We start from the raw sequence: 27,805 nt of genomic DNA on the forward strand, positions 1-27,805 counted from the left end.
GGGGTCAGCCTGTCATGCACGACGTGGCTGGGGTATGTGTTCTCTAGAATCCAGATATTACATACAGCATGGATCATGCAGAAACAGGAAGGGAAGCAATAAGTTAAAAGCCACATAAGTTATGAAAAAATAACATATACTTTCTATATTTCATATTCCCACTGAGGATTTGCTCCTATGGAAACCAATAAATAGCCCCAAGAGATAGAGAGAGATAGAGAAAGATAGAGAGAGGGGGAGGGAGAGGTGAGAGAGAAAGCAGCAATTAAGTACCCTTTGGGGGGACTTCAAGGATGAGTCATATGGAATTATATGGCTGTGTCTGCTGCCCATTAGCGCCCCCTGCAGGTCTGGAGGGCTAAGGCCTTAGGATACCCTGTCCTAGAAAATGAGATGAAAGGATCAGACAGGAAGTGGAGGAGACAGGAGAGAAGGTGGCTTGTGGGGTGGGAGGCTGGCGCTGTTTGGTCACTCTTTAAAAGCTCAGCGGTGAGGGCCAAGAGGAAAAAAACAACAGGAACTTGGCTGCCAGATTTTCTTGTTGGATGCAGTTTGTCTTTGTGGGATTGAGTCCCTTTAAGACTGCCCTGGGGCTCCCTAGCCCAGCTCAGGGGCTCAGAAGCTCTCAGACCTGCTGGACTGCGCCTTCTTCATGGCCTCCTGGAGCCTGGGAGGGCGGAAGGGGCCAGAAGGGGAAGAAAAGAGGGAAGTCTACAGGATAAGATGTCCTGGGTCTCTAGGATATGTAAAAGAAAGGCCCTGGAAAATGGGGTGCAAGGGCAATGGGCCTGGGGTTTCCTGGCAGGGTGGGCTAAGGGATGGCCAGGGCCTGCAGCACCAGGCCAAGGATGAGAGAGGCCTAGGCTGGAGACATGACACCAGAACCCCAGCTGGGACGCGACCCCCAGAATGGCAAGGTCATGAAGGGAAGGCCAGTTCTCCTGCTTGTTCTCAGACTGCCATCTGGCTTCCCATACTCGTGAGCATATAGAAACCAGAGTAGCTTCTAAAAGGTTCTGAGGAGCTGGTTGGGGGTGGTGGTGGTGTGGAAACCTTTCCAGTTCTGACTGAGATCTCCTGGGAGGGGCCCACAGGAGGAGAGCAGGGTGCAGGTGGGTGTCTGGGTTGACCTGAGGCCTATGCTCAGGCCTCAGACACCCAGGCCTCTTTTCTCCTGACCCCCTAATACTGTCAGATATCTGGAGGGCCCAAGTTCAGGAAAGCTAGGGAGTCCTCAGTCCCCAGATCCCCAAGAATTCTAGGTATGAGATAGACTCTGAGTGTCGGCTTCAGCTCAGCTCATGGCCTGGGCGGGAATTGAGGGCCTTGGCCTCAGACCACTGGGCAGAGGCAGAGTGAGGCTTAAGATAGTAGTTCAGGGCAAGCATTGGGCAAAAGAGTCAAAGCACCTGGGTCAGAGCCCTATGTGGGAGGAGGAGGCTGGGAGGAGGTGGACAGAGACTGACCCCCAGTCCCCGTTTATCCAGCCAGGAACACCTCTTGCCAGAAGGTTGAAAGGAGAGATCGAGACACTGACTGGGAGTGAAGCTGGTGGTGCTCCCTACTTCTGGCCACCTACAAATAGGGGGGGTCTCCAGTTAGAACCCTTCTTTAGTTCAGTATCAGATTTCGTCTCCCTACCCAACGTGGAAGCTCAGAGCCATTTTCTGGAGTCTAGCTTAAGTCCCTCCTGCTGCAGTGGGGTTCCTGGGGGGTCCAGCTGCCTTATCATTCGGAGGCCTCCGACTCCTGTGAGAGGTACTTCTCTGACATTTCTGTAATTTGGATCACGGGGCCTCTGTGGGTCTTCTTCTTCCTGGATGGGGATCTGGAGAAGCTGGACTTGGAGGCAGCTACAGGGGACACAAGAGGTGGGGAAGAGGTGTTAGAGTATTGACAGCCACTTAAATGCTTTGAGGTCATGAACCCCTATGAACCCCAGGCCCCTCCCTAGCATCAGTTCCTGGGCAGGTAACTCACCGGATGTGGCTCTGGATTGTACAGACTGCACGGTGCTGATCACAGTGGCTGAGGGCAGGTCCATCCTGGGGGAGGAGGGGGTGGAAACATGGACAATGTATAGGGAGCCTGTGACTTTAGCAACTTTGGGATGGGGGTTTGTGGGAGTCTAGCGAGTGACAGGTGATTCTTGGTCATCAGTTCTAGCCCTGCAGTGGTACTACAGTGTGGCCAAGACTATAGGCAGCTTTCTTTGCCTCTGTCCCTTCTTATCTCTGCAGAAAGGAACTAACATTATTCAGGACTTGTTTCAGGCAGGTGTGTGTATATGGCTTTCCTACCACAGGTGAGCCGTATTTGCAATCAGCCCCTCTTCCAGATGCTGAAACTGAGACTATAAAAACAAAAGCCAAAACTCCAGTAAGTGGCTGAGCCACATCTGGCAGGAAGGTGTGCCAGGTTCACTGTGTTGTACCCCCCAGACAGAAGGCAGACTCTGGGTGAGCTTGGACCTCCAACCCTTCCGCTCTCCGCACACCCTCCCTTCATCTCCCGCCCCCTTACCGGCTCTCCTCGCCCTCCACCAGCTTGCGGTAGGTGGCGATCTCGATGTCCAGCGCCAGCTTGGTGTTCATGAGCTCCTGGTACTCGCGCAGCTGCCGTGCCATGTCCTGCTTGGTCCGCTGCAGGGCGGCCTCCAGCTCTGCCAGCTTGCCCTTGGCATCTTGGAAGGCCAGCTCACCCTGCTCCTCTGCTGCCTTGATATTCTCCTCCAGCTTCAGACACTGTAGTCAGAAGGTCAAAGGGACGGAGGTCATGGGAGGGAGGGAGGGAGGGAGGAGACCAGGCCAGGGCCAGCAGTTTGTACCTGGTAATGTGTGTTTATGTGTGGAGGAGAGGTGGGTGTGGTAATGGATTGCCATGCAGCAAGAGGGAGTTCAGTTAGACCTAAAGAGATACTTTCCTAAGGTGAGAGGGAAGTCTAGTTGTGCTCCTAAAGCAGCCTTTGCTCTAAAGTCTTGTCTTGGCTGAGACTTAGTTCTCAGACTTCCTTCTCTCTTGTAGCTGGGCAGGGGGATGGGCAGTGTGTGGAGGGTTAGACTGGAGGCCAGGCCTCTGAGTGTGCCTGGTGTGTGCATATATGTGTGTGTGTAAGAGAGAGGGATTCCAGCAACCCTGGCCAGTTTGCTCACACGATCCTTGTTCCCCACAGTCTCAGCCAGCTCTGCTTTTCTGCCATGTGGTGGTTCAGGAAACAGAGACACAGGTGAATTGGGGTATTCAGCACCCTGGACCAGGTGTGTGTACTCGTGTGTGCAGGTGTGAGCTCTCTGCCTGCCCCCGTGGCTGCCCCCGTGGCTGCTGTGGTCACTCACGTGGCTCTTAATGGAGAGGATCTGGGAGCGCAGCTTCTGGATCCGCACGTTGAGATCGGCGATCTCGCAGCGGCTGCTCTGGAGGCTGTTCCCGAACTCCGCGGAGCGGGCCACCCGCTCCTCCAGCTGGAGGATTGAGGAGGAGGCCATGGTGAGGGGTGGCTCATGGCAGCCCTTCCAGCAGCTCCTGACCCTCTTCCCAGCCCCTTCTTTCCACAAACTTTTCCTATCTCCTTTGCAGTCCCACCTGGATCTTCCTCCCTCTCCCCTCTGCCCGCCCTGTCCCTCTGGATAGCAGCCACGGGCAAGCCCCATATCTCTGCCCACATCTGGCCTCGGTGACGGCACTATGGAAATCTGAAGGAGACACACTGTGGCTTCCCTTTAGCCATCAGGTGCTCACTTTCCTCAAGGTCACCTAAAGGTCAACGGCTGTGGTCCCTTCCTTGTCCCGGGCCTCCCCAGTCCCCCAGTGATGAATCTCACAACAGGGAACTGCAGTCTCTCCAGTTGTTCTGTGGCCCCCGCCAGGGCCATCCACGCTCCGAGCCAGCCCTGTACCTGGCTCCGGGAGTACGCCTCGGCCTCCTCCAGGCTGCGAGCCGCGATGGCGTCGTACTGGGCCTTCACCTCCTCCACGATGCCGCTCAGGTCGATGTGGCAGCGGCTGTCCAGATCGACAGTCACCGACACGTCCTTCACTTGGGCTGCCAGGTCCTTCAGCTCCTGAGCCAAGCACAGACACACAGACAGGCTCAGGGTGGCTGGGAGGCTGGGAGGCCTCTTAGCCCCACCATTTTCCCTTCACCCCTCAGCCTGTGAAGCTGCTCCCCTCTCTATCCTGGCAGAGGGGTCACGGTCTCTGCAGTGACCCTCCGGCTCCTCCCTACCCATTGTGCCTCTCTCCAAGAGAGGGGAGAAGGCTGGGAGAAGCTCTGATGTACCACAGGCATCAACCTTATCCCCCGTTTTCTCTGCCCCTCCCAGGCCTGGCACCCCTCCTCCTCCTGGCTCATGGAGGAAAGACTTATGAGCCCTCAGAGCTAGGGCCTGGTAGACAGCTCCATTCTTCTCTAGCTCAGTGTAACCAATAAGTGTTGGAATGGAGCACCAAGAATGGCAAATGGCAGGATGGGAGCCGAGGCTGGCTAGCCGGCCTCCCTGCCCGTCACCGCCCTGCCTCGTTCAACATGGGGTACAGCCTGCAGAAAGCAGAAACTCATGGCCCGCTTCTCTCCAACGGGGCCAGCTTGCTTGAAATCCTCTCCATGGAGCCTCCTGCTGGCCTGCTCATCCTCCCCCGAGTGGTGGAGGGGACCCTGAGGCACAGGTGGAGGCGGAGACCGTTGGAAGGGGCAGAGCTCGACCTGAGATCCTGTCCCCTTTGCTCCGGCTCAGCTGCTGACATGGGTGCAGATAGGACAGGAGCTGAAGGCTTCTTCTCCATCTTTCTATCCCAGGGCAGATGCTAGCTCTTTAAGCCTGCCAGTTTTCCCACCCTTGAAGGCCAAGGGGTGTGGAGGGAGGGAGATGGAAACAGTGTTTCCAGTGTGGCCCCAACTAAGGCTGCTTGCCTTGGATGGGCACAACAAACACCAGGCAGGGTAGTGTGTGTGTGTGTGTGTGTGTGTGTGTGTGTGTGCACATGTGTGCATGCACTCGCGCCAGCATTGTGCGGTGTGATTGAATTGGCCAGGCCACCTCTGCTAGGTAGGCAGAAGGTGGGGTGGTGCTGAGCTGTGGCTTGTCCTGTGGGTGTGGGGTGTGAACTGCACAGGGCTCACTGACATTCACGAACCACCTTTTGCCTGTATGTCAATCATCGCGTGTCAGTCAGTGTTCCCAGGTGCTGACGGCCTTGTCACTGTTTATAACTCTGAACCAGCTCTGATCGTCTAAAATAATATTTATCAAAATGAACTCCAGGAAATGGAAACAAGAGGGTTTTTCCCCTTTGTGTTTCTTTTTGTCATATTTGTTCATTTAATCTGTCTTTGGGAGGATACGGGGAGGCACAGAAATGAAGGGACAAAGGGTGAACAAACGCAGCAGTGGTACTCACTAGACACTAGGTTGAGGTGAGGTGGGTGAGGATGGGAGGGAAAAACGGAGACAGCAAGAGAAAGAGTGACACTTCCCAAAAAGAAATGTACTCTTTACCTGATTTATGTAACTCTAAACCCTCTGCACATCACCTTTATAATAGCAATCAAAAATAAAAAATAGAAATAAGTAAATAAAAAGAAATAAATGTTTGAGGGGCTAGATATGTTTAGAATGGTTGAAATGTCTGTGTGCTGTATTGTGTAATGTAAAATACCACAATAATGTGTATTGTTTTTAGATTTTTATGTGTCAGTTAAAAACACAGCTAAAAATTAGAATAAGAAAGCCGTTATGGGGAAGAAAAACAAAAGGAGCCAGGATCCAAATGGAATCTGTACATTGCAAGGGTCCATATGACTTGTGTATGTACATGTGCGCGTGCGCATGCTGGTGCTGGGCTTGAACTCAGAGTCTGGCTCTATCCCTTAGCTTTTGAACTCAAGACTAGTGCTCTACCACTTGAGCCACAATTCCACTTCTGGCTTTTTAGTTGTTGACTAGAAGATAAGTGTTTCAAAGATTTTCTTGCTGGGGAGTTGACTTTGAACAATGATCCTCAGATCTTAGCCTCCTGTGTAGGTATGAACCACTAGTACCCAACTCCGTATGACTCTTTTCATTTGTCAACACCCTCTATTTCTCTGTCTTGTGCTCCATTTTTCCTTACAGGTTTTTCTTATTGAAATCACAGCCTTGTCTGGCTTGCAGGATTCCTCATACTTTGAACTTTACCTGCTGAGGCCCATCAGTGGGTGTTGTTATAGCGTTGACCATGGCTTATGCCTGGAGCTGTAGAATATGGGGCTCAGGTGACATCAGATCTGCTGCATGGACAGAGCAGAAGGGTACCCTTCCTGACCGCTCATCTGCCAGACCCTCTTTGCCCAGCAGCACTTCTTGGGAGAGAGTGGCAGGCACTCTGAGAACACTTCTTGGGCAGTTACTGCTGCCATGAACCTGGCAGGACCCCAAGCTTAGTGTCCAGCTACCCTGGAAGGAGTGGCTCCTGTTGAGGGGGGATTATTGATCTTCAAATGAACGGAACATCCCTTGGCTCACACCTGTAATCCTAGCTACTCAGGCGGCTGAGATCTGAGGGTCACGGTTCAAAGCCAATCCCAAACAGGGAAGTCCATGAGACGCTTGCCTCTAATTACCCAGAAGTAGAGATATGGCTCAAGTGGTAGAGCACCAACAGCCTTGAGTGAAAAAGCTCAGGAGCAGCACCCAGGTCCTAAGCTCAAAACCCAGGCTAAGTAGAAGTGTAATAAACAGAAGAAGGAAATGGGTGTTCAGAACATCTGTAGATCTGTCCAGACACGCCGTTCCCCGCTGGGAACAGACCACATAACAACCCTTGCCTGAGTGGTGTAGAGGTGTTAGGTAGGAGTGGGCCCTCAGCACCCCGAGGCTGACAAGAATGACACTGCAGTCCAGCTTCCCTTGGATGCCAGGGTCCCAAGAGGCTGCTGGGTGTAGCCATAGATGGCAGGTAGACATAGCCTGGTCAGGAATAACTCAGTGCGGCTTAGTAAATAGCACTTCAGGGCACTTGACTCCAAATACCACCACTGCGTATTTGTTAAGCAAGAAGATCGGGCAGAGCCCTGCTCCAGAGCTTCTCCACAGTGTTCAGGCTGGGTGTTTTGCCCTAAGGGACTCCATTTTACAAAATAGTAATTTGCTACTTTTTTATGGTAAAAATGCTGAAGCAGAGTAACTCTTGGTCTTCTTTGTGCATGTAAACAACTACCATCTGTCCAGCACAAAGCATGGGACAGATTGCTCAGTAACTTAATTATGCAAATAAAATTACCATCTATGAACTTATCAATTGACATCAAGAAAATATGGATGCATGGTATATCAAACCCACATCAGAAGGACCAGGCTCAGAAGTTTACCTGACACATGAGATCAAGCAATGATGCACTTCTCTCCACTAGATCATATAAAAGCAAGATCCACTGCTTAATTGACTCCCCCAACCTCAAATTGCCATTCATCCAGACCCAGTAATCTAGGAACCAGCCCTGTACCTTGAACAAACTTCTCCTGAAGCCACTGTTTTGGTAAGACTAGGCCTACAACAGTGGCAAGTTTCTTAGGTTAATAATATCTTATCTAACTACCTGCAGTGTCTTTCTTTGCAACTATGTAAACCTTTGGTTATTTCCTTGTTAAGACCTCCTGGAACCCTACAGTTGCTTTAACCCATTCTGTAACCTATCGATTGTTGGAAAGTATAATGTGTGATCTGGGAGCTAGTGTTAGTAATTAAGATTGGAATAAAAAAACGCTACTTGCCAATGGATGATGACTATCAAGTGAAATCAGGAGTATTTAGTGAACTAATGACAATAAAATTGGTATGGCTCTGAATTGATTGCTATTCAATAAATTGTGACACTGCAGAAAGGCCCAGGTGTGTCCCTCTATGTTTCTGACATAGCTTGCTCATGACATTAGGTAACTGTGGTCAAGTTGTTAAACATCTCAGTTTTCTCATTGGCAAAATAGATGTGATTACAGAACTGAAACCAGCTAATGTTTGTTAAATGCTTACCACTCTGACTGATACTTTTCTAAGTGCTAGCGGACCTAGTAGTAGGTGAAGTAGAGCTATTATTTTTTCCCTTTCTACGGGTGGAGAAATTGCGGCATGGAGAGATGAAAGTAACCTGTCCAATTCACATAGCACTGAGCCAGGACTCAGATCCAACCTGCTCTAAAGTCAGTGCTCCTAAATTTAATCCTAATCCCTAATTCACAGGGTTGTTGTGGGGATTAGTTGAGATTAGTTCTGGAAAGACTTTTAACTCAGTGCCTGGACTACAATAAATACTTAATACATAGTAGTGAAGGATATTATTGTAATTGGTAACAATGATGACACCAGGACTTAGGGTCAGAGCAGCTGGTTGCTGGCATGACCTCCCTGCCAAAGCGGTTTAGGCAGCTGGAGCTTCCGGACCAGCCTCCGGGAGGGTGGGCTTGGCTGCAGGAGGTCACCAGCATAGTTAGCAGTTAATCCCTGCAACCAGAGCTTATGGGTGGGGCAGGCTGAGTTCTGGATGGATGCACAGCATCTGGGTTCCACGTGTTCCCCTACGGGGCTGGCTTATGGCCATGGGTCCTGCCCAGATGGCTAGAAAGGGCTGTGTGCTGGGAAGGTTCACCCTGCTGTGTGCTTGTGTGTGTCAGGGAGAGAGGAGGGCTGCTTTCTGGGACACAGAATGGGTTTACATAACTAGGTTTTTAAATTTTGAATCTAGTGTCCATCGCTGGTGGGGATACCCAGGCTTCTGCATGTCTCCGTGAGACAGCTGTAATTGGTAGCGGCCTTTGCTCTGAGCTGCTCTGTCCAGTGAGGTGGCTACCAGCAAAGGGGGCTAATGAGCACTTGGAATGTGACTAGTCTCAATTAAGAACCTGGAAGAATGAAATCCACTTCAGCCGTGTAAAGCCGACCAGGCAGGAAAGTCTGTGAGACTCTTATCTCCAATCAGTCACCCAAAAAAGCCACAACTGGAGCTGTGGCTCAAGCGGTAGAGCAGACTGTGAAGATTTAATATGAGGAAAAAGTAAAATAGCTCATGCCTGTAACCCTGGCTTCTCAGGAAGCTGAGATCTGGGGATTGCAATTTGAAGCCAGCCTGGGCAGAAAAGTCCCCATGAGACTCTTATCTCCAATTAACCACTCAAAAACTGGAAGTGGTGCTGTGGCTCAAAGTGATAGAGTGCTAGCCTTGAGCAAAAAGAAGCTCAGGGACAGCACCACGACTAACAAAAATAAAATAAAATAGCCTTTTAAATTTTAAGTATGTTTATACAATGAGATAATCATAGTTTGGATATATTGGGTTGAAATAAAAGACTGTTAAATTTTATATATAAATATAAGATATAAGCAAATATAACAAATTCATAAGTTTATATATATATATAATTAATTAATTAATTAATTTTAGTGTTAGAACCCAGAGTCTCATATATGCTAGGGAAGGACTCTTCCGCTTAGCCACAAACCCAGACCTGCTTCTGTTGTAAAATATAAAATATGGCTGTTAGGAAACTTATGAATGACATATGTGACTGATATTTGCAGTGAATTTGTGTGTATATGACAGTATTGGGGCTTGAGCTTGGGGGTCTGGGCACTGTTCCTGAGCTTTTTTTTTTTTTAAATCAAGGCTGGACTCTAGCACTTGAGCCACATTTCCACTATTGGTGGTTAATTGGAGAGTAGAGTCTTACAGACTTTTCTGCCTGGGCTGACTTTGAACAATGATCTTCAGATCTCAGCCTCTTGAGTAGCTAAAATTACAAGGCGTGAGCCACAGTTATCGGCCTGTGCTAAATCTTTATAGCAAAGAGTCTAGAGTTGCCTTATCAGCCACCAGAGGTAACTGGAGAGAAATAAAACATATCCCACGGACTTCCACACCGCTGCTTGCAAAATCAATCACTGTTAAAGTACTGCTTTTTCTTATCATTATTCCCCTAGACAATTCAGTGTTGCTACTACTGTTTCTATAGCATTTGCACTGCATTAGGTGTTACCAGCAATCTAGGGATGACATAAAGTATTTGGAGGAGGCAGGCGCATAGGTCCTCTCTGAAAATCGTGCCAGTCTGCTGTACATGAGGAGCTCTGCATCTGAGGATCTGAGTGTCTGCAGGGCTCCAATCCCCAGGGTCTGGCCCTGCCCTCCTTTATTGCTGTCTCTGCCCAGTTGTCATTAGAGCACAAACTGTAGCCAGAGTCCCCTGTGCACTGCCCCTGGCCAGTAGCCCCTCAGTGCCCATCGCCTTTAACTGAGGTCAAATTCTTACCTCAGAGCCCAAGACCACACTGGATCTCCCTACAGCACAGCTCCCACCCTGTTCTGTCTGCTCTGAGCACCGTGGCTTCCTCATTTTCCTTCTGCCACCAAGCTTACTGCTGCTCAGGGGCTTTGTGTAGCTCTTTGGGCTGGGCCTCTGTTTGCTTGTACCTTCTTGGAGAAGTACCTGGACCATCGCTTTAAAATGTCCACTTCCTCCAGCAAGATCACATCGCTGATTTATTTGTGACCTGGCTCTTATCTCCCTCTGTCCTGGCTCTGCCAGCTCTGCTAGCTTTCAAGTTTCCATGAGCATAGACTCTGAAGCACTGGCCTTCTGGTACGTGCCTACCTGGCCTCTACCAGTTCTCTGAGAACTTAGGCAGAGTAGCACCTAACTACTTCTCAAGTCCTGGGCAATACCCCAGCCTGGCTAGGCTGCGTCAGGGCAGGATGCTTGGCAGGTCTGCTGGCATGGATGGCCAGGAGGCTGCCTGCTGGCTGCTCCAAGGTGTGGGACTATTCTCTCTGCTGTGCCAGATTGCATGGCTACAATCAGGTCTCAGCCACACAGACACCCCAGGAGTACTCAGACTGCCAAAAAGTGTATGGTCCATACACAGCCACAAAACTTAGGCTCCCTTTCCACAGGATGAGGCTCTGAAGGACAGCCCGCCATGCCATAGCACAGCTTGTTGATGGTGGTGGTCACTTTGCTCTTTGGTTGGGATTTGTGGAAGGGTCCTTTGTGTGTGTGTGTGTGTGTGTGTGTGTGTGTGTGTGTGTGTGTGTGTGTGTGCACATGCCTGGTACTGGGCCTTAAACTCAGGGCCTCCTGACTTTTCTTCTTTTTGCTCAAGGCTGGTGCTCTACCCCTGGAGCCACATCTCTGCTTCTACCTTTTTGCTGGTTAATTGAAATTAGAGTTTCACAGACATTTCTGCCCCAGCTTCCACACACAGTGGGGTAGGGAGTCGAGTGCAGGGCCCAGCAGAGGGCTTGCTTGAGGGTAGTACTTACTGCACCACAGGGCTTGTCAGGCCATTGTTCACCCAGGCTCAGTAGAGGATTCAGGAGGTAGGTGAATACATGTTTTGGGGCTTTGCTGTCTGCATTTCCTGAATCATTTGGAGGGACAGAAGATGGGCTGGAGGTCTCTGCCTAAGCTTGCAGTAGGGAGGGGCAAAGATTTGAGGGTCACGAATCAAAGCCAGCCCAGGCAGCAAAGTCCATGAGCCTCTTATTTCCAATTATCCACCAGAAAACCAGAAGTGGCGCTGTGGCTCAAAGTGGTAGAGCACTAGCCTTGAGTGAAAAAGCTCAGTGACAGCACCCAGACCCTGAGTTCAAGCCCTATGACTGACCAATAATAATAATAATAATAGTGGTTCAAGGAACCTGGGTAGAGGCCAGCTTTCGGATCTTTGCCTGATGCCCCTTGTCCCTTGTGTCCCCCCTCAGTAATTCTTCCAGATAGAGCAGCCTATGAGCTCCTGCCCATGTTTCAGGAAATGAATAACAAGGTATAGAATATCAGGACAGGGAGGGGCTTAGGATGTTGTGGCCATAACCACAGCTCCCTTCCCTTCCCTGTGCCTCTTGTTGGTCAGCTCCGGCTCAGTGGGATGCTGACCCCGACTCACCTGCTCATAGATAGTTTTCATCAGCTCCACAAAACTCTGCAGGCCTTTTAGCTTGGTTTCCAGTTCAGTCCGTCGAAGACACTCAGCGTCCAGATCCTGAGGTTGGGAGCAGAGGTGAGAGACTGGCAGGGAATGGCCAAGTCCCAGGGTAGGAGAGGGAGTGAATGAAAGTAGGGACCAAGGGGAGGGTTCCTGGAGGTCATCTGGCTCAGGGCCTGGGAAAAGGGGCAGGCTGGGGATAGGCTGAGCTCTGCCTGTGCCCATTTCTTGTTCCTGGGACTTAAGCTTTTTCTAAAAGTTTCTTTATTGAGATGAAGTGATTACATACATTTCACAGTAATGTGGGATAGTGGTACTTAGCTAAAGTCACAAACACACTTTAACCTTCACAAGGCGATTTGTCGTGATCATGGTCCATAAAGCTTAGGAACTCTACAAACTTTGACAATACAATCATTTCTTCCAAATCAGGTGATAGGCACATTTCTTTCCTTTTGCTTAGTGTAAACTGTTCCCTCTTTCTCTCTCATTCCCTCCCTCCCATCGCTGCCCTTGAGTTGCTTAGTTCACTTTCCTCAATGGGACTTAAGCTTTTAGAGGACTGGGTGTGGGCACAAGAGGAAGTAGGCACTCCTAAGGGAAAGAGGGTAAGGGAGCTTAGAGGAGGGCCCTGGGGTGGGCTGGCCGAGCTACCTTCTTCAGCTGGACAAAGGTGAACTCCAGGTCTGTGCGCTTGGAGATCTCTTCCTCATACCTGCGGGTCGGGGGGGGGGGAGATGAGGAAAAAGGTTGCTCAGCAAAAGTGGCAGGAGCTTGGGGTTTGATTTGTTCTCTTTGCATGGCTTAGGCCTCTGCTTACCCAATCAGGGCCTGTGCCAGGTAGACACTGATCTTCCATGACAAATCCCCTCTCTCCAATGACACTGGTTCTCATTCTCCCTCCCTCCCAGCAGTCCCCACCCACTCCCTGGCTCCAAGCCTATCTGTGTCCTCTTGGAAGCCTCTCTGATAGCAGCCCTTATTTTCACACTAGCTCCCTGTTCTCTTCTCTCTCCCTACCTCTTTCTGGAGAATCTCAGGTTCAGGCAAGATGTGCATGGGTCAGATCCTTCCAAACATCCGGTTCACACCTTCCCTTCTCTCAGCCCCCTTTCTCACAGACCCACCTCCTCCCTCTGCTCCTCTAGATAGGAGAGGCCATCACATCATGCAAAGGAGGGTAGGATAGGAAGAGACAAATATGATCATCCCTCTTTGCTTGGCTTCCTTGTCTCTAAGGGTTCTCTTGGAATAAGGGAGGGGCATCGAGTCAGGCAGATATGACACACTGTGTGTAGTCAACACTACAAGTGTTGCTCTCCTCCTTACTCAAGGCCCTCTGTATTTCATCTTAGGCTTCCCACAAGGCCCCCCCATGGGTGGGGAACAGGCTCCTTGGGTCCCTGACTTTAGCTTTCTTCCTCTAATCAAAGTATTTGTTTTGTCAAGGCAGGCTGTGGCGACTCACACCTGTAATCCTAGCTACTCAAAAAGCTAAGGTCTGAGGATCAAGGTTTGAGGCCAGCCTGGGCAGAGAAATCTAGAAGACCTTTATTTCCAATTAAACAGCTAAAAGCTTGAAGTGGAGGTGTGGATCAAGTGGTAGAATGCCAGTTTTGAGTGAAAAGTCAAGTGAGAGTATGAGGTCCTGAGTTTAAACCCTCATACACACACCGCTAGAGACACAGAGACACAGACAGACAGACAGACAGACACACACACACACACACACACACACACACAGATGTTTGTTTTGGACCCTCAGGTGGGAGAGCATCTACCAGCCTCAGGCTTCCTACCCTAGCCTTCCGTGGCTCTCCCAGCGTGGGATTTGCCTCTTCCTTCCTCTCTAGGGAATGCCTGAGTCACTGGTGCTAATTACAGCCCCTGCCTGCCTAACCCAGTCCCTGACCTCACAGCAGGGACTTGGCGCAGTCAGTTGACTGGACACACTGCCTCAGGCCATCTTGTCCCCCAGTCCACCAAGGGGCTAAAGGCAGGGTACCTACGGGCAGTGAGGGTTTATAGATACTTGGGTCCCTGAATCACAGGGTGCCAGCTGTTCATACTACCTCTTGTTTCTAATATGGGCTACAAGGGTGAAAATTATAGTGGCTGGATGGGGGGGGGAGGAAGAGGGGAGCAGGGAGAACAAAATGTCCCTGAAGTCCCTGAAGGGGAATGTGACAGGGAGTATGCTGGTGCTCGCCTGTATACTCTCCTGGGAACCTCACACTGACTGGGATGGAACTTCATGTCATTCGAAGAGCTACAGATGGGCTTCTGTGTTGCTATGACTTTGTGTTTTGATCTCAGCTAACTAGAGAGAGAAGCAGCCAGGCCAGGAATGGACAGGGGCTGGCGTATTTGAATAAAGATGCATATAGTTCCTTATGGGGGACTAGGTGTTAGGCATTGGAGTCACCTAGAAAGCAAGGAGATAAAGGAACACAGCCACTACCTGGAAGATGCTGAGCAGACAGCAGGTGGGCAGTACTGCCCAGTGGCTATGGGTCCTGGCCTAGACACTTAGAAACAGGCGTTGGTCCTCCACTCCACCCTCACTAGCTCTGTAAACTGGGACAAGGGAGTTAGTTGCTTCCTAGCTGCACCTCTGTTCCCTCCTGTGTGAAATGGAATGACACACACCCCAGCTAGCAGGAGGAGGAAATGGAGAGTTTAGCAAGTGGGGCCCAGCTGCAATAAACAGCAGTTTCCTGTCCCCTAGAAGGGGACAGAACTGGTCAGTTTTGAAGGACAGAAAAGGCCCTTGGGTGGCTCAGAGAAGGGGGGTGCAGGTCCCACGGGTTCCTTCCCACAGATGAGGAAGTGGAGGCTCAGAGAAATTCTTGAGGGTGTCTGTGATGTGCTGGTGAAGCAGGGGGCTCAAGTCTTGGTGTCTTGGGGAACTAGTCATGTGGCTTTGGGTTAAGTTACTGATGTGTGTGCCTCAGACAATGGCGATGTGTGAGGATCTGCTGCCCATAGCAGTCAGAACCTCAGGAAGCCTCAGAGCAGGGTTGGAGGGCAGCTCCCGGCACACCCCTCCCCAGTCCTCAGAGATGGGCTGAGCTGAACAGGCTTCCCAGGGCACTCTGGGGGCTGAGGAACTCCTTGGTCAGGGAACCCAGCTGGAGACCCACTGGCTGCCTGTCACACAAAAATGGTAGATGGGTGGGTGAGCCTGCTCCTGTCTTCCCCTCCCCTCCTCCTCTGGGTTGCATAGTCCTGGCCAGCCTGGGGGGTGGGGGAGGCAGCCAGGGGGGACCCCCAGGTGCTCAGCCCCTCTGCATCTTCTTACTGGCCTTCTTGCCTCCCTCTCCCTCAGATGGTTCTGTTACTTGGCCCACTGAGTAATTTCTAATTGCATGGTGCCTGTTCCCTGATTTCTGTTTAGCTTGGGCATCTGAAAAGCTTTAGGAGAGGTACTAGGCCTTGGCTGAGTAGCTGCCCACCCCATGAATATGTCCTCCATTGGGGGAAAGAAACCTATGTTTCTAGATTGTTCCTTGTAGACCCACCCAAAAGAATCCCCTGGGAGATCTGAGGAAGAATGCAGGTGGGAAGGGGAGTCAGGGGGTACACCCAGGAGTGTGAGGACCAAAGGAAACCTCCTCATGTTGTCTTGCCCAGGGTTGGATCTGCCCTGGCAGGGCCTGGGCCCTCTAGGTGGGCCAAAGCCTGATCCATAGGCTGGTGCACAGCAGGACTTCTGGGCTGAGGCCTGATGTTGGGTTCCACTCTGGGCTGGTCTGTGACTTACTGCTGTCCATTCATAGCCTTTTGTGTGACTTAGAAAGCTCCTTCCTCGGGGGTGTGGGACCTGCCTCAGCCCTCGCAGCACGATGTGCTTCGCACTCAATTGGATTTGATTCCCCTTTCACCCTTCCGCCTCTACCAGACCCAGCTTGCACACATGTGTGCAGACTCCCAGAGTTGCTATGTGGGCTTGGGCACCTTGCTTCCTCTCGCCGGGCCTCTGCATGGACGAGACAGATCATGGACATCCCTGATCTTTCCACGCCCTTGGAAGCCTCCATCCTCACAGGCAACACCTTAGTCTCTCTGTCTCCTCCTCAATGCTCTGCCAGCCTGCCAGCTCCCAAACCCCACCTCAGACCCTTTTCAGCCGGGGACTCCTGCACCCCTTCCACTACCACTTGTTTATTTCAGGGAGCAAGGCTGATCTCATCCCCTTGCAGAGGCGGGGCATAGCAACAGAGGCGGGGCATAGCAACAGAGGCGGGGCATAGCAACAGAGGCGGGGCATAGCAGCTCCTCCCCATCAGGGCTCCACCCAATTTCTACAGCTCCCTCCTAGGGGCCCCCAGGCTTTGCACACCCAGGTGGCCTGCAGACCTAGGACTCTTGCCATTAGTTCCAGTCCTCTGCTGTGCGGACTCCCCATGCACAGACACAAGAGAAGCCCAGAGCCTAACCCAGCAAGTCAGGCAGCCAGTGGACAGAAACCAGGCAGCAGGCCAGGTGAAAACAACAAGCCGCGATTGCACAGAACTCTTGCTGAACATGGACGCCGTCTAGCTGGGCTGGTGAGCAGCCTTACCTGGTGAGAATGGGTTTAGCATGCATGGCTGTGTGCCTGCAGCCAAGCCCCACCCTCTCTGGGCCTCGGTTTATTGCCATAAAAGGACCCAGGACCCCCCACCCCCACCCCCAAACACACACCCACACCCAGTTCTGTCATTATCTGATCCTCAGAGGGCCAAAGACCTACGAAGAGTTAGTGAACCGAGCTGGGGATTCTCGTGAACCGTGGTCAGTTGGGGTGTAGCTGGTCAGCCCAAAATGGGAGATTAGACACCCTGTGTGTTTCCTACAACCCTAGAGGGCAGCACTTGAGGAAAGGTCCTAAGATTCTTGGACAAGCAGTCCCATCCTCAGGCTGGCCTGGCTGTACCATAGAATGTAGGCCTCACTTTCAATTGCCAGGGCTTGGGGCTAGGCTGTACCACAAAAAGGGGACAAGCAGACAATCTGCTTAGTCCTCCCCTCACCCTAGCTGGGAGTTTCTCAGAAAACCAGATCCAAGAAGAGGACACAGGGGCATGGCTTCTCTGCTCTGTCTCAGTCTCCTTGTCCCAGAAGCCCTGCCTGCTGCCTATTCACAGAGAGACACCCCCTTCTCTGAGCCACCCAAGGGCCTTTTCTGTCCTTCAAAACTGACCAGTTCTGTCCCCTTCTAGGGGACAGGAAACTGCTGTTTATTGCAGCTGGACCCCACTTGCTAAACTCTCCATTTCCTTCTCCTGCTAGCTGGGGTGTGTGTCATTCCATTTCACACAGGAGGGAACAGAGGTGCAGCTAGGAAGCAACTAACTCCCTTGTCCCAGTTTACAGAGCTAGTGAGGGTGGAGTGGAGGACCAACGCCTGTTTCTAAGTGTCTAGGCCAGGACCCATAGCCACTGGGCAGTACTGCCCACCTGCTGTCTGCTCAGCATCTTCCAGGTAGTGGCTGTGTTCCTTTATCTCCTTGCTTTCTAGGTGATTCCAATGCCTAACACCTAGTCCCCCGTAAGGAACTTTATGCATCTTTATTCAAATACGCCAGCCCCTGTCCATTCCTGGCCTGGCTGCTTCTCTCTCTAGTTAGCTGAGATCAAAACACAAAGTCATAGCAACACAGAAGCCCATCTGTAGCTCTTCGAATGACATGAAGTTCCATCCCAGTCAGTGTGGCCACAAGCAGGCTACTTCCAGGCTCCGGAGGGAAGTCTACTGGACTCAGGTCTGTGGGCTTGAATGGTGCCTAAGAACCACCAGGGTTTAACTGGGAGCCAGCCTCACATTGTTGTAAGGGTCACTCCCTGGAAGGGAGCAGCTATAACTCAGTATTTAGGATAGCGTCTGGTTTATGTGACACCTTCCATAAATCTGTCTCGAGATGACAAATGTCCCATGACTTCTTTCCCTTTGCTCTATCTTGACGGAGTCCCTGCCCATGGCACCCACAGGGTGCGACCTACCGGATTCGAAACTCCTCCACCTTCTCCAGCACCTGAAGCAGATTGGCCTCCAGCTGTCCCCGCTCCTGACTCACTTTGCGCAGTTCGTCCTGTAGCCGGCCCTGGAACGCCTCGTAATGGTGGCCCAGGTCAAAGGTGGCCGAGTCCTGGCTCTGGAGGAAGCTCCAGCGGGTCTCCAGCAGCTGGTTGCGCTGCTCCAGGGCTTGTACCTGCGAGAGCAGGAGGGTGTGGAGTGAGTCAGAGGTGGCCCCATCATCAGCATCAGCATCAGGGGGCCCAGGCAGATTATTGCACCCCCAGGGGGTTGTCTCTGGGACGTGGTGGCTCATCTATGTACATCCACCTGGGCTGACTGCATGCAGCACGCAGCACGCACCTCCAGTTACTGACTGAGCCGGAGATGTTGAGATAAGGAGGGAATGGAGGAGGGGCAAAGGCTTCCCAAGGAGGGCAGGGCTGCCCAATGAGGGAGGGGGAGCCAGATGTGAACCATGTGGCAGCCAAACGGTAGCTGGCTGCCTGGTGCTGCCCTGGGAGACCCCTAAGAACATGAAGTATCAGAGGCCTGATGGGCCCTGCCCTCTACAGCAAGCTTGGTTTCTGCAAACACTCCACAACTCAGCCAGGTGGAACCTATTTGGGACCTTCATGCTAATCTTCTGGACAATCCCAGACTTGCAGCCTCTCTACGCCTCAGTTTCCCTAGCTAGAAAATGGGAGTGACAGCACCTGCCTGCCTGTGAAGGCTGTTGGGGGCAGAAGCTAAGCTGTACTTGGAATAGTTAAGTGCCCACAGCTGTGTGATGTCTCACGCATGCCAGGCCTGGTTCTGAGTGCTTGTCTTTAACTCGTTAGATGCTGGCCACGCCCCAAGGTGTAAGGTGTTCTCCTGAGCACATTTTACAGATGAGGGAACAGAGGCAGACAGCTGGAAGAAATGCCCAAGGACACAAAATTAGCAAGTCCCCAGACCAGACCTGAATCTACCCGGTTTGCCTTGAGGTCTTTGAACTAATACAGCACATACGTCACTGGTCTTTTGCTATACCCCTGGGGTCCTGGGACCCAACTGCCCTGTCTGGGTGAGTTCTGCCTCCAGGGCCAGGATTGGGAGGGCTCCAATTTCTTCTGTTCTCCCCCAAGCTCTGCTTCCTACATGCCTCCTGCTGGACCCAAGACCGGCCACCAGCAGGCAGTCAAGGTCCCTTTTTCTGTTGTTGTTTTCGGTTTTGGTGAACATTCCTGGGGCTTGAACTCATGGCTTGCATACTGTCCCTGAGCTTTTGTGCTCAAGGCTATTGCTCTACCACTTGAGCCACAGCTCCAGTTTTGGCTTTTGGGTGGTTAATTGGACATAAAGAGTCTCATAGATTTTCCTGCCTGGGTTGGCTTTGAACTGTGATCCCTAGACCTCTTTCCTGAGTAGCTAGAATCCTACCTACCAGTATCCATCCAGGGTCCCATCCTTCCCTCAACTAACCCAGTCCAGCCCAGCTTACCCTCTTCCCTCTTCCACATCCAGCCTACTACCTTGGCACACTCTTTCCCTCCATCCAGTCCTATCTGCTTCCTTGCTGAAGGAAGCTCTGGGAAAATCAGCCTTCCTTCTGGTACCAAGGCTCAAGGCTGGCCTGCTTCTCTGACCTTCACCCTCCTCATTAGACTGGGACCCATCTACCCCTATCCTGGAGTCCCAGGACAAGGGGAGGCCCCTAAGAACGAAGGAGTACTAGGCCTATTCCTGCTCCTGAATGGCCAGGAATGTTTTTGTCCTATGGATGCTGTGATTTTTGGCCAGTGATGCTCCATAGGGTCTCAGACAAATAGACAGGCCACCCCAGCACAATTGCTAGCACCATTTTGGCTCCCTTTATAGAGGGTGATGAAGGGTGGGATGAAAGTTGAGGGTCAAGTGATGTCCAGGCAGGTCCATGCAGCAAACTAGTGGCTACACTCCCCATGCAGGCCCCTCTGATGCCTACCATGTACCCTGTGCCCTCATGGGGCCTTCACCCTTTACTCTTTATTTTTATTTATTTATTTTTGTACCAGTACTGGGGCTTGAACTCAGGGCCCAGGCCTGGTTTCTGTTCCTTAGCTATTTCGCTCAAGGCTGGTGCTCTATCACTTGAATCACAGCTACATTCTTGGCCTTGTTTTTTTTCCAATTAAGTATAATTGGAAATAAGAGTTGCCTGGACTTTCCTGCCTGGCCTGGCTTTGATCACAATCTTCAGATCTCAACCTCCTGAGTAGTTAGGATTGTAGGCATGAGCCACTGATGACTGGCTCTTTCTCTAATCTTGAGGGACCCCACCAGCACCTGCAGTTTCCTTTTATTAGGCAGGCACTGGGGTTTGAAATCAGGACCTGGCCCCTATCCCTGGGCTTTTGTGCTCAAGACTAGCACTCTACCCCATTCGAGTGAGCCACAGCTCCACTTCTGGCTTTTTGGTGGTTAACTGGAGAAAAGAGTCTCACAGACTTTGCTGCCTGGGCTGGCTTCAAACCACAATCCTGAGATCTCAGTACCCGGCTGGCTCACAGTTTCCATTTTGTTCTGAGACACTCTGGCAACCTTGGCAAACTTCCACTGGGCATCTAGGGTCACTCAGAGCAGCAGGAACACTAGATGGCAGTGACATTGGTGCCTTGTCACTCTCATCTGTACATGTTCCGTACTCTGCTCGAAGTTGCTTTAAACCTCCTGGTTGGTTGGTTGGTTGGTTGGTTGGTCGGTCTGCTGTTGTCACAGCCAAACAGGTTCAGCTGGGATGGAGCTCAGGAGGGGTTCTGTTCTGCTTTTGTGTGTGTGAGAGACAGAGCGTGGGGGGTGGGGGGGAGGCATCTGCTCACTCCACCTTCCCTCTGTTCTGACAAGCAGGAGCTCTCTTCTGTGTTTATACTGAGGGTGGGGTGAGAGCAGAGACATGAGGCTCTTTCCTCCACCCATGAGCAACAGGAAAACCTTCACACCAGGAAGTTCTTCCTTTAGTCTTAGCATTCCATGTATTGGCCTTGGCCTGCTGGGAAGTGATGTGCATTTGGTTTGCTACTTCAACCTGAGGGCCCTTGTGGCCTAGGGGTCAGGGAGGGCTAAAGGTAGCCCCCTATCTCCCACTGCAGTTGGGGGCAGTCTCTTGTCTCAGTGGGTGGTGATGGAAACTTGTCCCTCACCCAGTTCCTTTCCTGCACAAAGGCTCCTCCCTCTTGGAACAAAGACTTAGGGAGGGCCCATAATCCCAGCACTGAGAGGTGCCAGGCAGTGGCCCTCAGCCCATGGAGGCGGCTGAGCTCTCCCCTCCTCTCTGGTCTGTCTGATCCCTGTCTTTCAGCTCTAGGAGAGATCTGGAGATCATACATCTGATCCACTGGCCTTCCCATTTCATAGATGAGGAAACTGAGGTCCAGAAGGTTGTAGGGCAAATGGAGTAGCCAGAGCTGGAACTCCTGGCTGGAGTTGGGGATTGCCTTGGGAAGGCAAGTTCTACTCAGGGCTAGGATGTTGTTCCAGGCTTGTGGCTTTCCCTCCATCCTCTCCATGGGTTCCCACCTGGAGGCTTTGGCCCCCAAGACAAGCAGGGTCCAGTCTTTGGGAAGGACATCAGATTTCTTGCCTTCAATCAAGGCTTTGAGTCCCTTGGAGGGCTCCAGAGGGGTCGAATTGAGGGCCGTCCAGAAGTGACAGCCTAGGGGAAGGCATTGCCTCTACCTCTCTGTTCCCAGGCATTCCCACCGTCCTCTGCTTCCCTCTCCACAGCCTCCTCAGTCAGATCTTGGACACTATCTGTCCACCTCCTCTGCCTCTGTTGTGTAAGTAGTGAGAAGCTGGAAGAGCGCCCCTGCTGGGTGATGTGGGTACTGCCTTCCCCCACCTCCCTTCCCTTTCCTGCTGCCACTTCTCAGTTGCAGTCTTGCCATTGGCAGGAGTTCAAGGCCACCCACAGAGCAGAGCACACATGGAATCAGCACAGAGGTGACTAGTGTCCGAGCAAACACAGCTAACAAGAAACAATACTATTTCAAAGCCTGTCTATTCACATGGAAGACATTCCATGGAATCTTTTGTTGTTGTTGGTTGTGGGGCTTGAACTCAGGGCCTGGGTGCTATCCCTGAGCTTTTTCACTCAAGCCTAGTGCTCTGCCACTTTGAGCCACAGTGCCACTTCTGGTTTTCTAGTGGTTAATTGGAGATCAGAGGCTCATAGACTTTCCTGCCTGGGCTGGCTTTGAACTGTGATCCTCAGCTCTCAGCCTCCTGAGTAGCTAGGATTACAGGTGTGAGCCATCAGCACCCAGCTTCCCCTGCATTTTCTTTCCCTTCCCTTCTCCCCCAAGCTGATTTCTCTCTGAGACTTGGAGGGCCCACAAGGGAATGGAGTCGCACCCCTGTACTAGTCACGGCATCTTGTCCCCGAGCCTTCCCCCAGGGGGCACACCTGCTCACCAAGTACCTTCCCTTTTCCCTTTGCATGCCCTGTCCCCTCCATTCCCTCCTTCCCAGAGTTGTGCCTGGGAAGGGCTAGCAGGAGTCTAGGAGCTTCCAGGGCCAAGCTCATTTGTTTTATTTTGCCCTGTGCAGTTATAAAGCACTTACTATATGCTGGGTGTGTTCTAGCTACTTTCCAAAATTCATCCTGTTTGATGGAGGGTCCCATTTCACCTCTGTGCGTGGAGGCACAGAGAGATAAAGTCATTGGCCTGAGATCACACAGCCAGCTAGCAGCAGAGCCAGCTTTGAAGCTCAGCAATGATGTTGAACAGCTTGCTCTTATGACTGCTGTTTGTGTCTGCTTGGCCTTTCTAGCCTTCCCTAGGAGCCAGGGCTCCTTGGGGACAGACCCTCAGCAATTAAAGATACACCCTTGACACCCCTACTTAATGGATCCCACTGCAAAGGGCACCCCATCTCACAGCCAAAGCTGAGGGTTTGGAGGTTCCAGTTCTGTTAAGATTCTTCTAGGACATCACCGTGGCTCTGTGCATAAGACCCCATCCTTAGGTGACCCCTCCCTATGCCCACACCCACTGGCTGCCACCCCTTGCCCACGGCGGGGGCACAGGTGACATCAACACTGGCAATTCGAGGGAGAAAAGCCACCCATCTGAGCCAAATTACATAGCTCAGTGAAGCATTCCTTTTAAGGAATTAACCAGGTTTGGCGGGTAAGGAGGCGCCTCTGCAGAGCCCTGCCTCCCAAGGGTAGGAAAACCAACCCAGCAGTGGGACTCTGTGCCTCCCACTGTGGGAAAAGATGCTCCGTCTGGATTGCCATCTTCTCTCCTCCCTGCAGCTCTCTGTTTGGACATCTCAGCTGTGAGCCAGGAAGCTCCGGTCTCAGCACACAAACGGTGGAGGGAAAGACAAGATTCCTGCTTCAGGAAGGATACCAGCGGCTCACACCTAGCTACTCAGGAGGCTGAGATCTGAGGGTCTTAGTTTGAAGCCAGCCTGGGCAGAAAAGTCCCAGTGAGACCCTTATCTCTAATTAACCACTCAAAAACCAGAAGTGGAGCTGTGGCTGAAAGAGCTAGAGCACTAGCCTTGAGCAAAAGAGCTCAGGGACAGTGCCCAGGTCCCAAGTTCAAGCTCCATTACTGACCAAAAAGAAAAAAAAAGTCCTGATTCAGAGACCACTGGCTTGTGTCTAATCTAAACTGCTCTGTGTGTGTGTGTGTGTGTGTGTTTGTGTGTGTGTCCTTGAACAAGGCCTGTAGCCTCTCTGGAACTCAGTTTTCCCATCTGCATACTCTGGAAAACAATAGCTTTGCAGAAATGCTATCCAAGCTACCTTCATCCAACTTTCCAACGGAGACCCTGAGGCACAGAGTGCCAGGGCACTGGGCCCAGCTGGGCCTGGCCAGGGCTGCAGGGCAAACTGAGCAGTCTCAGCTAGAACTCCTGGCTGGAGTGGAGAATGCCTTGGGAAGGCACTTCCCACCTGGGGCCTGCATGCTGCTTTCCCCCATCCTCTCTGTGAGCTCCTGAGCTCCTGTCTCCCGGGGAGACCAGCAACAACCAGAGGAATGTAGACTCTGAGGTGAAGATACAACAAGGACTGAGTCAGGATGGAAGGCTGGGCTTCTGTTTACAGGGAGGAGGAGGAAGGTAAAGTTTCCTTTATCTGTAAAATGGGTGCTAATTGTCTTTTTTTTTTCCTTCTGGTACTGGGGTTTGAACTCAGGGCTTTTTGCTTGCTATGCAGACACTCTACCACTTGAGCCATACTTCCTGCCCTCAAATGTCTTCTTTCATAAGGCTCTTGAGAGAATTAGAGATAATAACAAACAATCAATGCAGAAGTCAGTCTCCTGATTCCCACTGTTGGGCAGGACAGGACACAGTGGACCTGAGAGGATCACATGGAACCTTGGGAAGGCTGGACCCAAGGAATTTCTTAGAGGAGGTGAATGGGGAGGAGGTTTGAGAGGAAATCAGGACTTCCTTTGGAGCTCTCTTGCCCTGGGGCTAGAGATAGAAGAGCCCCAGACAAACTGGCACTGATGGGAAGCAGAGTCTAGAAAGTATGGGGACCAAGGGACTAGGGACTTCTTGATCTACTCAGGCAGGTTACAAGGAGACCCCGCTGGCTACTTGGTTCTACCTAGAAGCCTCCATCCCTTGCATTCCTATCTTCTGACGCCAATGCATCTTTACCTACCACAGCCTTCAACAAGTCTCCTTTCGGCAGCCCCAAACTCACTCCTCCATAGTCCTGCCTGCTCTGCTTGCTGCCTTGGGAAGCTGGGCCGGGGGCTTGAGAAACCAACAGGAGGATAAGGCTCCATGTCATCTCCTTCATTCCACTGCCCTGGAGATAGGAGAGCCCTCCACAAGCCCTTCCTGTAGGAAGCATTCCCTTGCCTTCTTCCATTCTACTTTGGAAGTAGGATGCCCACAGGCCATGAAGCAGATTCATAGCTAAACACTCTTGGGAGTCCATTTCTCCTCAGACACCAGGGGCATCCCTCTCCATCTCTTTATTCAGGGTTCGCTTGCTGGCTTTGTCATGCTGCCTCCCAATTGGCTGGCTCTAGGGGTGGGGCTTGATGAGTGATGCTCAGAGAGTGATGCTCAGCCACCTGCCCTGGCCTGGCAGCCCTTCTGTTTTGGCACCTTTCCGGTCCCCTGCTTACCTTGCCAATCAAGGAGGCAAATTTATCATTGAGGACCTTCATCTCTTCCTTCTCCTGGTTCTTCTGCTGTTGGATGGCTGGGTCCACCTTGAGATCCAGGGGTACCAGGAGGCTGGGGTTGACTGTCACCTGGGGTATAGTGCCAGCTGGCCGGCAGCCTGTGAGGCTGCGGGAACTGAAGCTGGGTCCACAGGCCCCCAAACTGCTCCATCCTGAGGCCCCAGGCCGGGGGCTGCCTGCAGGAGTCACCTCACAGCCACTGAGGCTGCTGAAGCCAACGACGCAGGAGCGGCAGGCCATGGTGGCCCCCCCGGCCTGGGAGCGGGAGGGCCCTGGGGTGAACAAGCAAGCCTTGGAGAGGTGGCAGGCAGCTACCTCCTGTCACAGCCAGGACAAGCTGGGGACTGAGGCACAAACACCTGTTGTACAGTGCTCATTAGCTGCAGGAGGGCGGGACGCCTCCCAGCCCGACCAACCTGTTAGATGACGTGAGGCTCCTGCCCCTCCCCCAGCACCACACACCTTCTGCCTCCCTGGTACGTGGGGGGGGGGAGAATCTGCCTTGCTGGGGGGGCCATAGCCTCCCTCTTTACCCCCTAATCCAAGCCAAACCTTAATCTCAGAGAAGGGGACCAAAGCTGCCGGGCTGAGTGGGGCAGGGATGGGAGACAAGAAGAAAGCAGACTTAAAAGCAAGGAAAGAGAGAGCTTGTGGCTTCAGACCTCACGGCATACCTGACCGGTGACGTATCAGGCTCACATACTTCTTCTGGAACAGATGAGGCAAGCGCAGCCCTGAGCTCCTAAGTGCAGGGCAGCTGTCCCGGGCACCGCGCCAACCGGGCACAGGAAAACAACATTTTTATTACTTTTTTTCTTGTAGCCAAAGAGTCTCTTTGGTTTTTCCTTCCTTCCTTCCTTCCTTCCTTCCTTCCTTCCTTCCTTCCTGCCTTCCTGCCTTCCTGCCTTCCTGCCTTCCTGCCTTCCTTCCTGCCTGCCTGCCTGCCTGCCTGCCTGCCTGCCTTCCTGCCTTCCTGCCTGCCTGCCTTCCTGCCTTCCTGCCTTCCTGCCTGCCTGCCTGCCTGCCTGCCTGGCTGGCTATATGTACCCTACTATCTCAGGAGCTAACACAAAATAGATGGTCAAAACCAAGAGTCCTGTCCCCATCCCCCCTCCCCACACACTTTGGACAAACAAGGTTGGGTTCAAGACCCAGGTTAGCAGCTCACCACTGCAGGGACCTGGAGCAGGTTACTAAACTCAGCAAGGAACTTACTGGAAGGAGCCTACCATGGTCTGAGGCATTTTCCTGAGCAGAGATGGCAAGAGCTGGGTACATGGAGCTTTGCTCTTTGGGTAGAAAAACACTTCCTGCTACCTGGCTTGCCCCGGTGCCGACCCGTCTCCCCTGCTTTCTCTAGTTCGTTTAACTTCTTTTATAGGAAGTATGCAGAGGAAGTAGAAGATGGACTCCTGGACTGAAGAAGGTCCCCCAGCCTGTCCTTCTGCACCTGGCATCCCACCCTTGAGCAGAGAGGAGAGCTTGTCCTGGAGAGACGCATAGGGTCCAAGATGGAAGCTGGAACTCCTGAAAGGGGGCCGCTTTCTCAGTCGCATCACCCACCGTGGGCCTGGGTCCTCAATCTACCAGTTTCCCACATGTGAGCACTTCTAGTTCACGAGGACACATTTTGGGGGTTCTGTGGTCCATCCTGATACTGATTCCCAATACCTGCTGCTGGAGTGGGTGGCCAGGTCCTTTTGGGTGTCTGGCTTACTCTAATTCTGCCATGTACTGCCTCCTCAACCCAGTGGCCAACTGCCACCTCTCCCCTGGCCTGGTATCCCCAATGGCATGTGGTCCGATAGAGCAACCAGATAGAGCTCCCCTCCCCTGGTTACCCTTGAATGTTTCATGAGGAGAGGAGAGGAGAGAGCAGACAATGGCATTTGGGCTCTGCTGGTGTCAAAACAACTACCTACGTCAGGTATGCCCTGAATGTTCCCCCTGTCCCCACTACAACTGCTTATTTGAGGGAGACTCTGAATATGTCACCCTCACCTTTAGAGGAGGTGCTGGGAGGGTGGCATTCTTCACCTCAGGGTACCATCGTTCAGGGATGGATGGATGCCCACAACTGGAGTAGGAGTTCTTATACTGGCTTTTGAATTCTGAGATTCCCCAGGAAAGACGGGGCACAGAATAAGAAGCTTCCTGCTTCTTATGGTTGGGCCTCACCCATGGGTCCTCTGCCTCTGAGCTGGCTACCTAACTCTCACCTCTGCCAGGCTTCCAACTGCCCTTTGCCATTTCTTCCTTGCTTCTGCTAACCAGTGAATTCCCAAGTCTCTGGTTCCTAGGCTGTCATTTTGGGGTTTATTTCTAGGGCTTGAACACTTAGAGACTTTCTTTAGATGGGGTGTCATGGTTTCCATGGTAGAATCGAGGGTGGGCCACCTGGGCCTGGCAGAGATATGGGGCCTTCCTGCTGCTTCTTCTCCTGCCCAGCAGTGCAGTCATAAAGACGTCCTTGACCTTCTTAGCTCTGGCTGCTAAACAGGAAGAGCAGCAAAAAAGCCCAAAATAAACAAAACTCTGCGGACTGCCCAGCCCTGCCTCCATCTCCCTTCTCCTTATTTGTCCATGTCCGCTTCCCTTCCCCAGAGCCTCCCATATGGGCCTCTACCCCTTGGGGGTGGGAGGGTGTGTCTTCTGATCCAGGCTACTATCTCTG

General features: G+C 52.1%; 1 protein-coding gene across 1 annotated transcript; it reads right to left on the reverse strand.

Annotated features, from left to right (window-relative positions):
- Krt80 (keratin 80, type II) lies at window positions 1-25,434 on the reverse strand. Its single transcript, XM_013032468.1, has 9 exons — window positions 25,072-25,434; window positions 17,935-18,143; window positions 12,604-12,664; window positions 11,911-12,006; window positions 3,897-4,061; window positions 3,336-3,461; window positions 2,524-2,744; window positions 1,981-2,045; window positions 1-1,853 (listed from the first exon to the last, which is right to left on the reverse strand). The coding sequence occupies exons 1-9, from the start codon at window positions 25,369-25,371 to the stop codon at window positions 1,729-1,731; spliced, it is 1,368 nt and encodes a 455-aa protein (XP_012887922.1). The 5' UTR covers window positions 25,372-25,434; the 3' UTR covers window positions 1-1,728.
- Between the last annotated feature and the right edge of the window lie 2,371 nt (window positions 25,435-27,805).

The sequence above is a fragment of the Dipodomys ordii genome, unplaced genomic scaffold (assembly GCF_000151885.1).
Source record: "Dipodomys ordii isolate 6190 unplaced genomic scaffold, Dord_2.0 Scaffold155, whole genome shotgun sequence".
In the NCBI taxonomy this organism is placed as follows: Eukaryota; Metazoa; Chordata; class Mammalia; order Rodentia; family Heteromyidae; genus Dipodomys; species Dipodomys ordii.

Coding starts and splice junctions, on each gene's coding strand:
- Krt80 (XM_013032468.1), bottom strand. CDS start 25,371: ATGGCCTGCCGCTCCTGCGTCGTTGGCTTCAGCAGCCTCAGTGGCTGT. Junction 18,144..25,071: donor TTGCCTCCTTGATTGGCAAG/GTAAGCAGGGGA, acceptor CTGCTCTCGCAG/GTACAAGCCCTGGAGCAGCG. Junction 12,007..12,603: donor CCTTTGTCCAGCTGAAGAAG/GTAGCTCGGCCA, acceptor TCCCAACCTCAG/GATCTGGACGCTGAGTGTCT.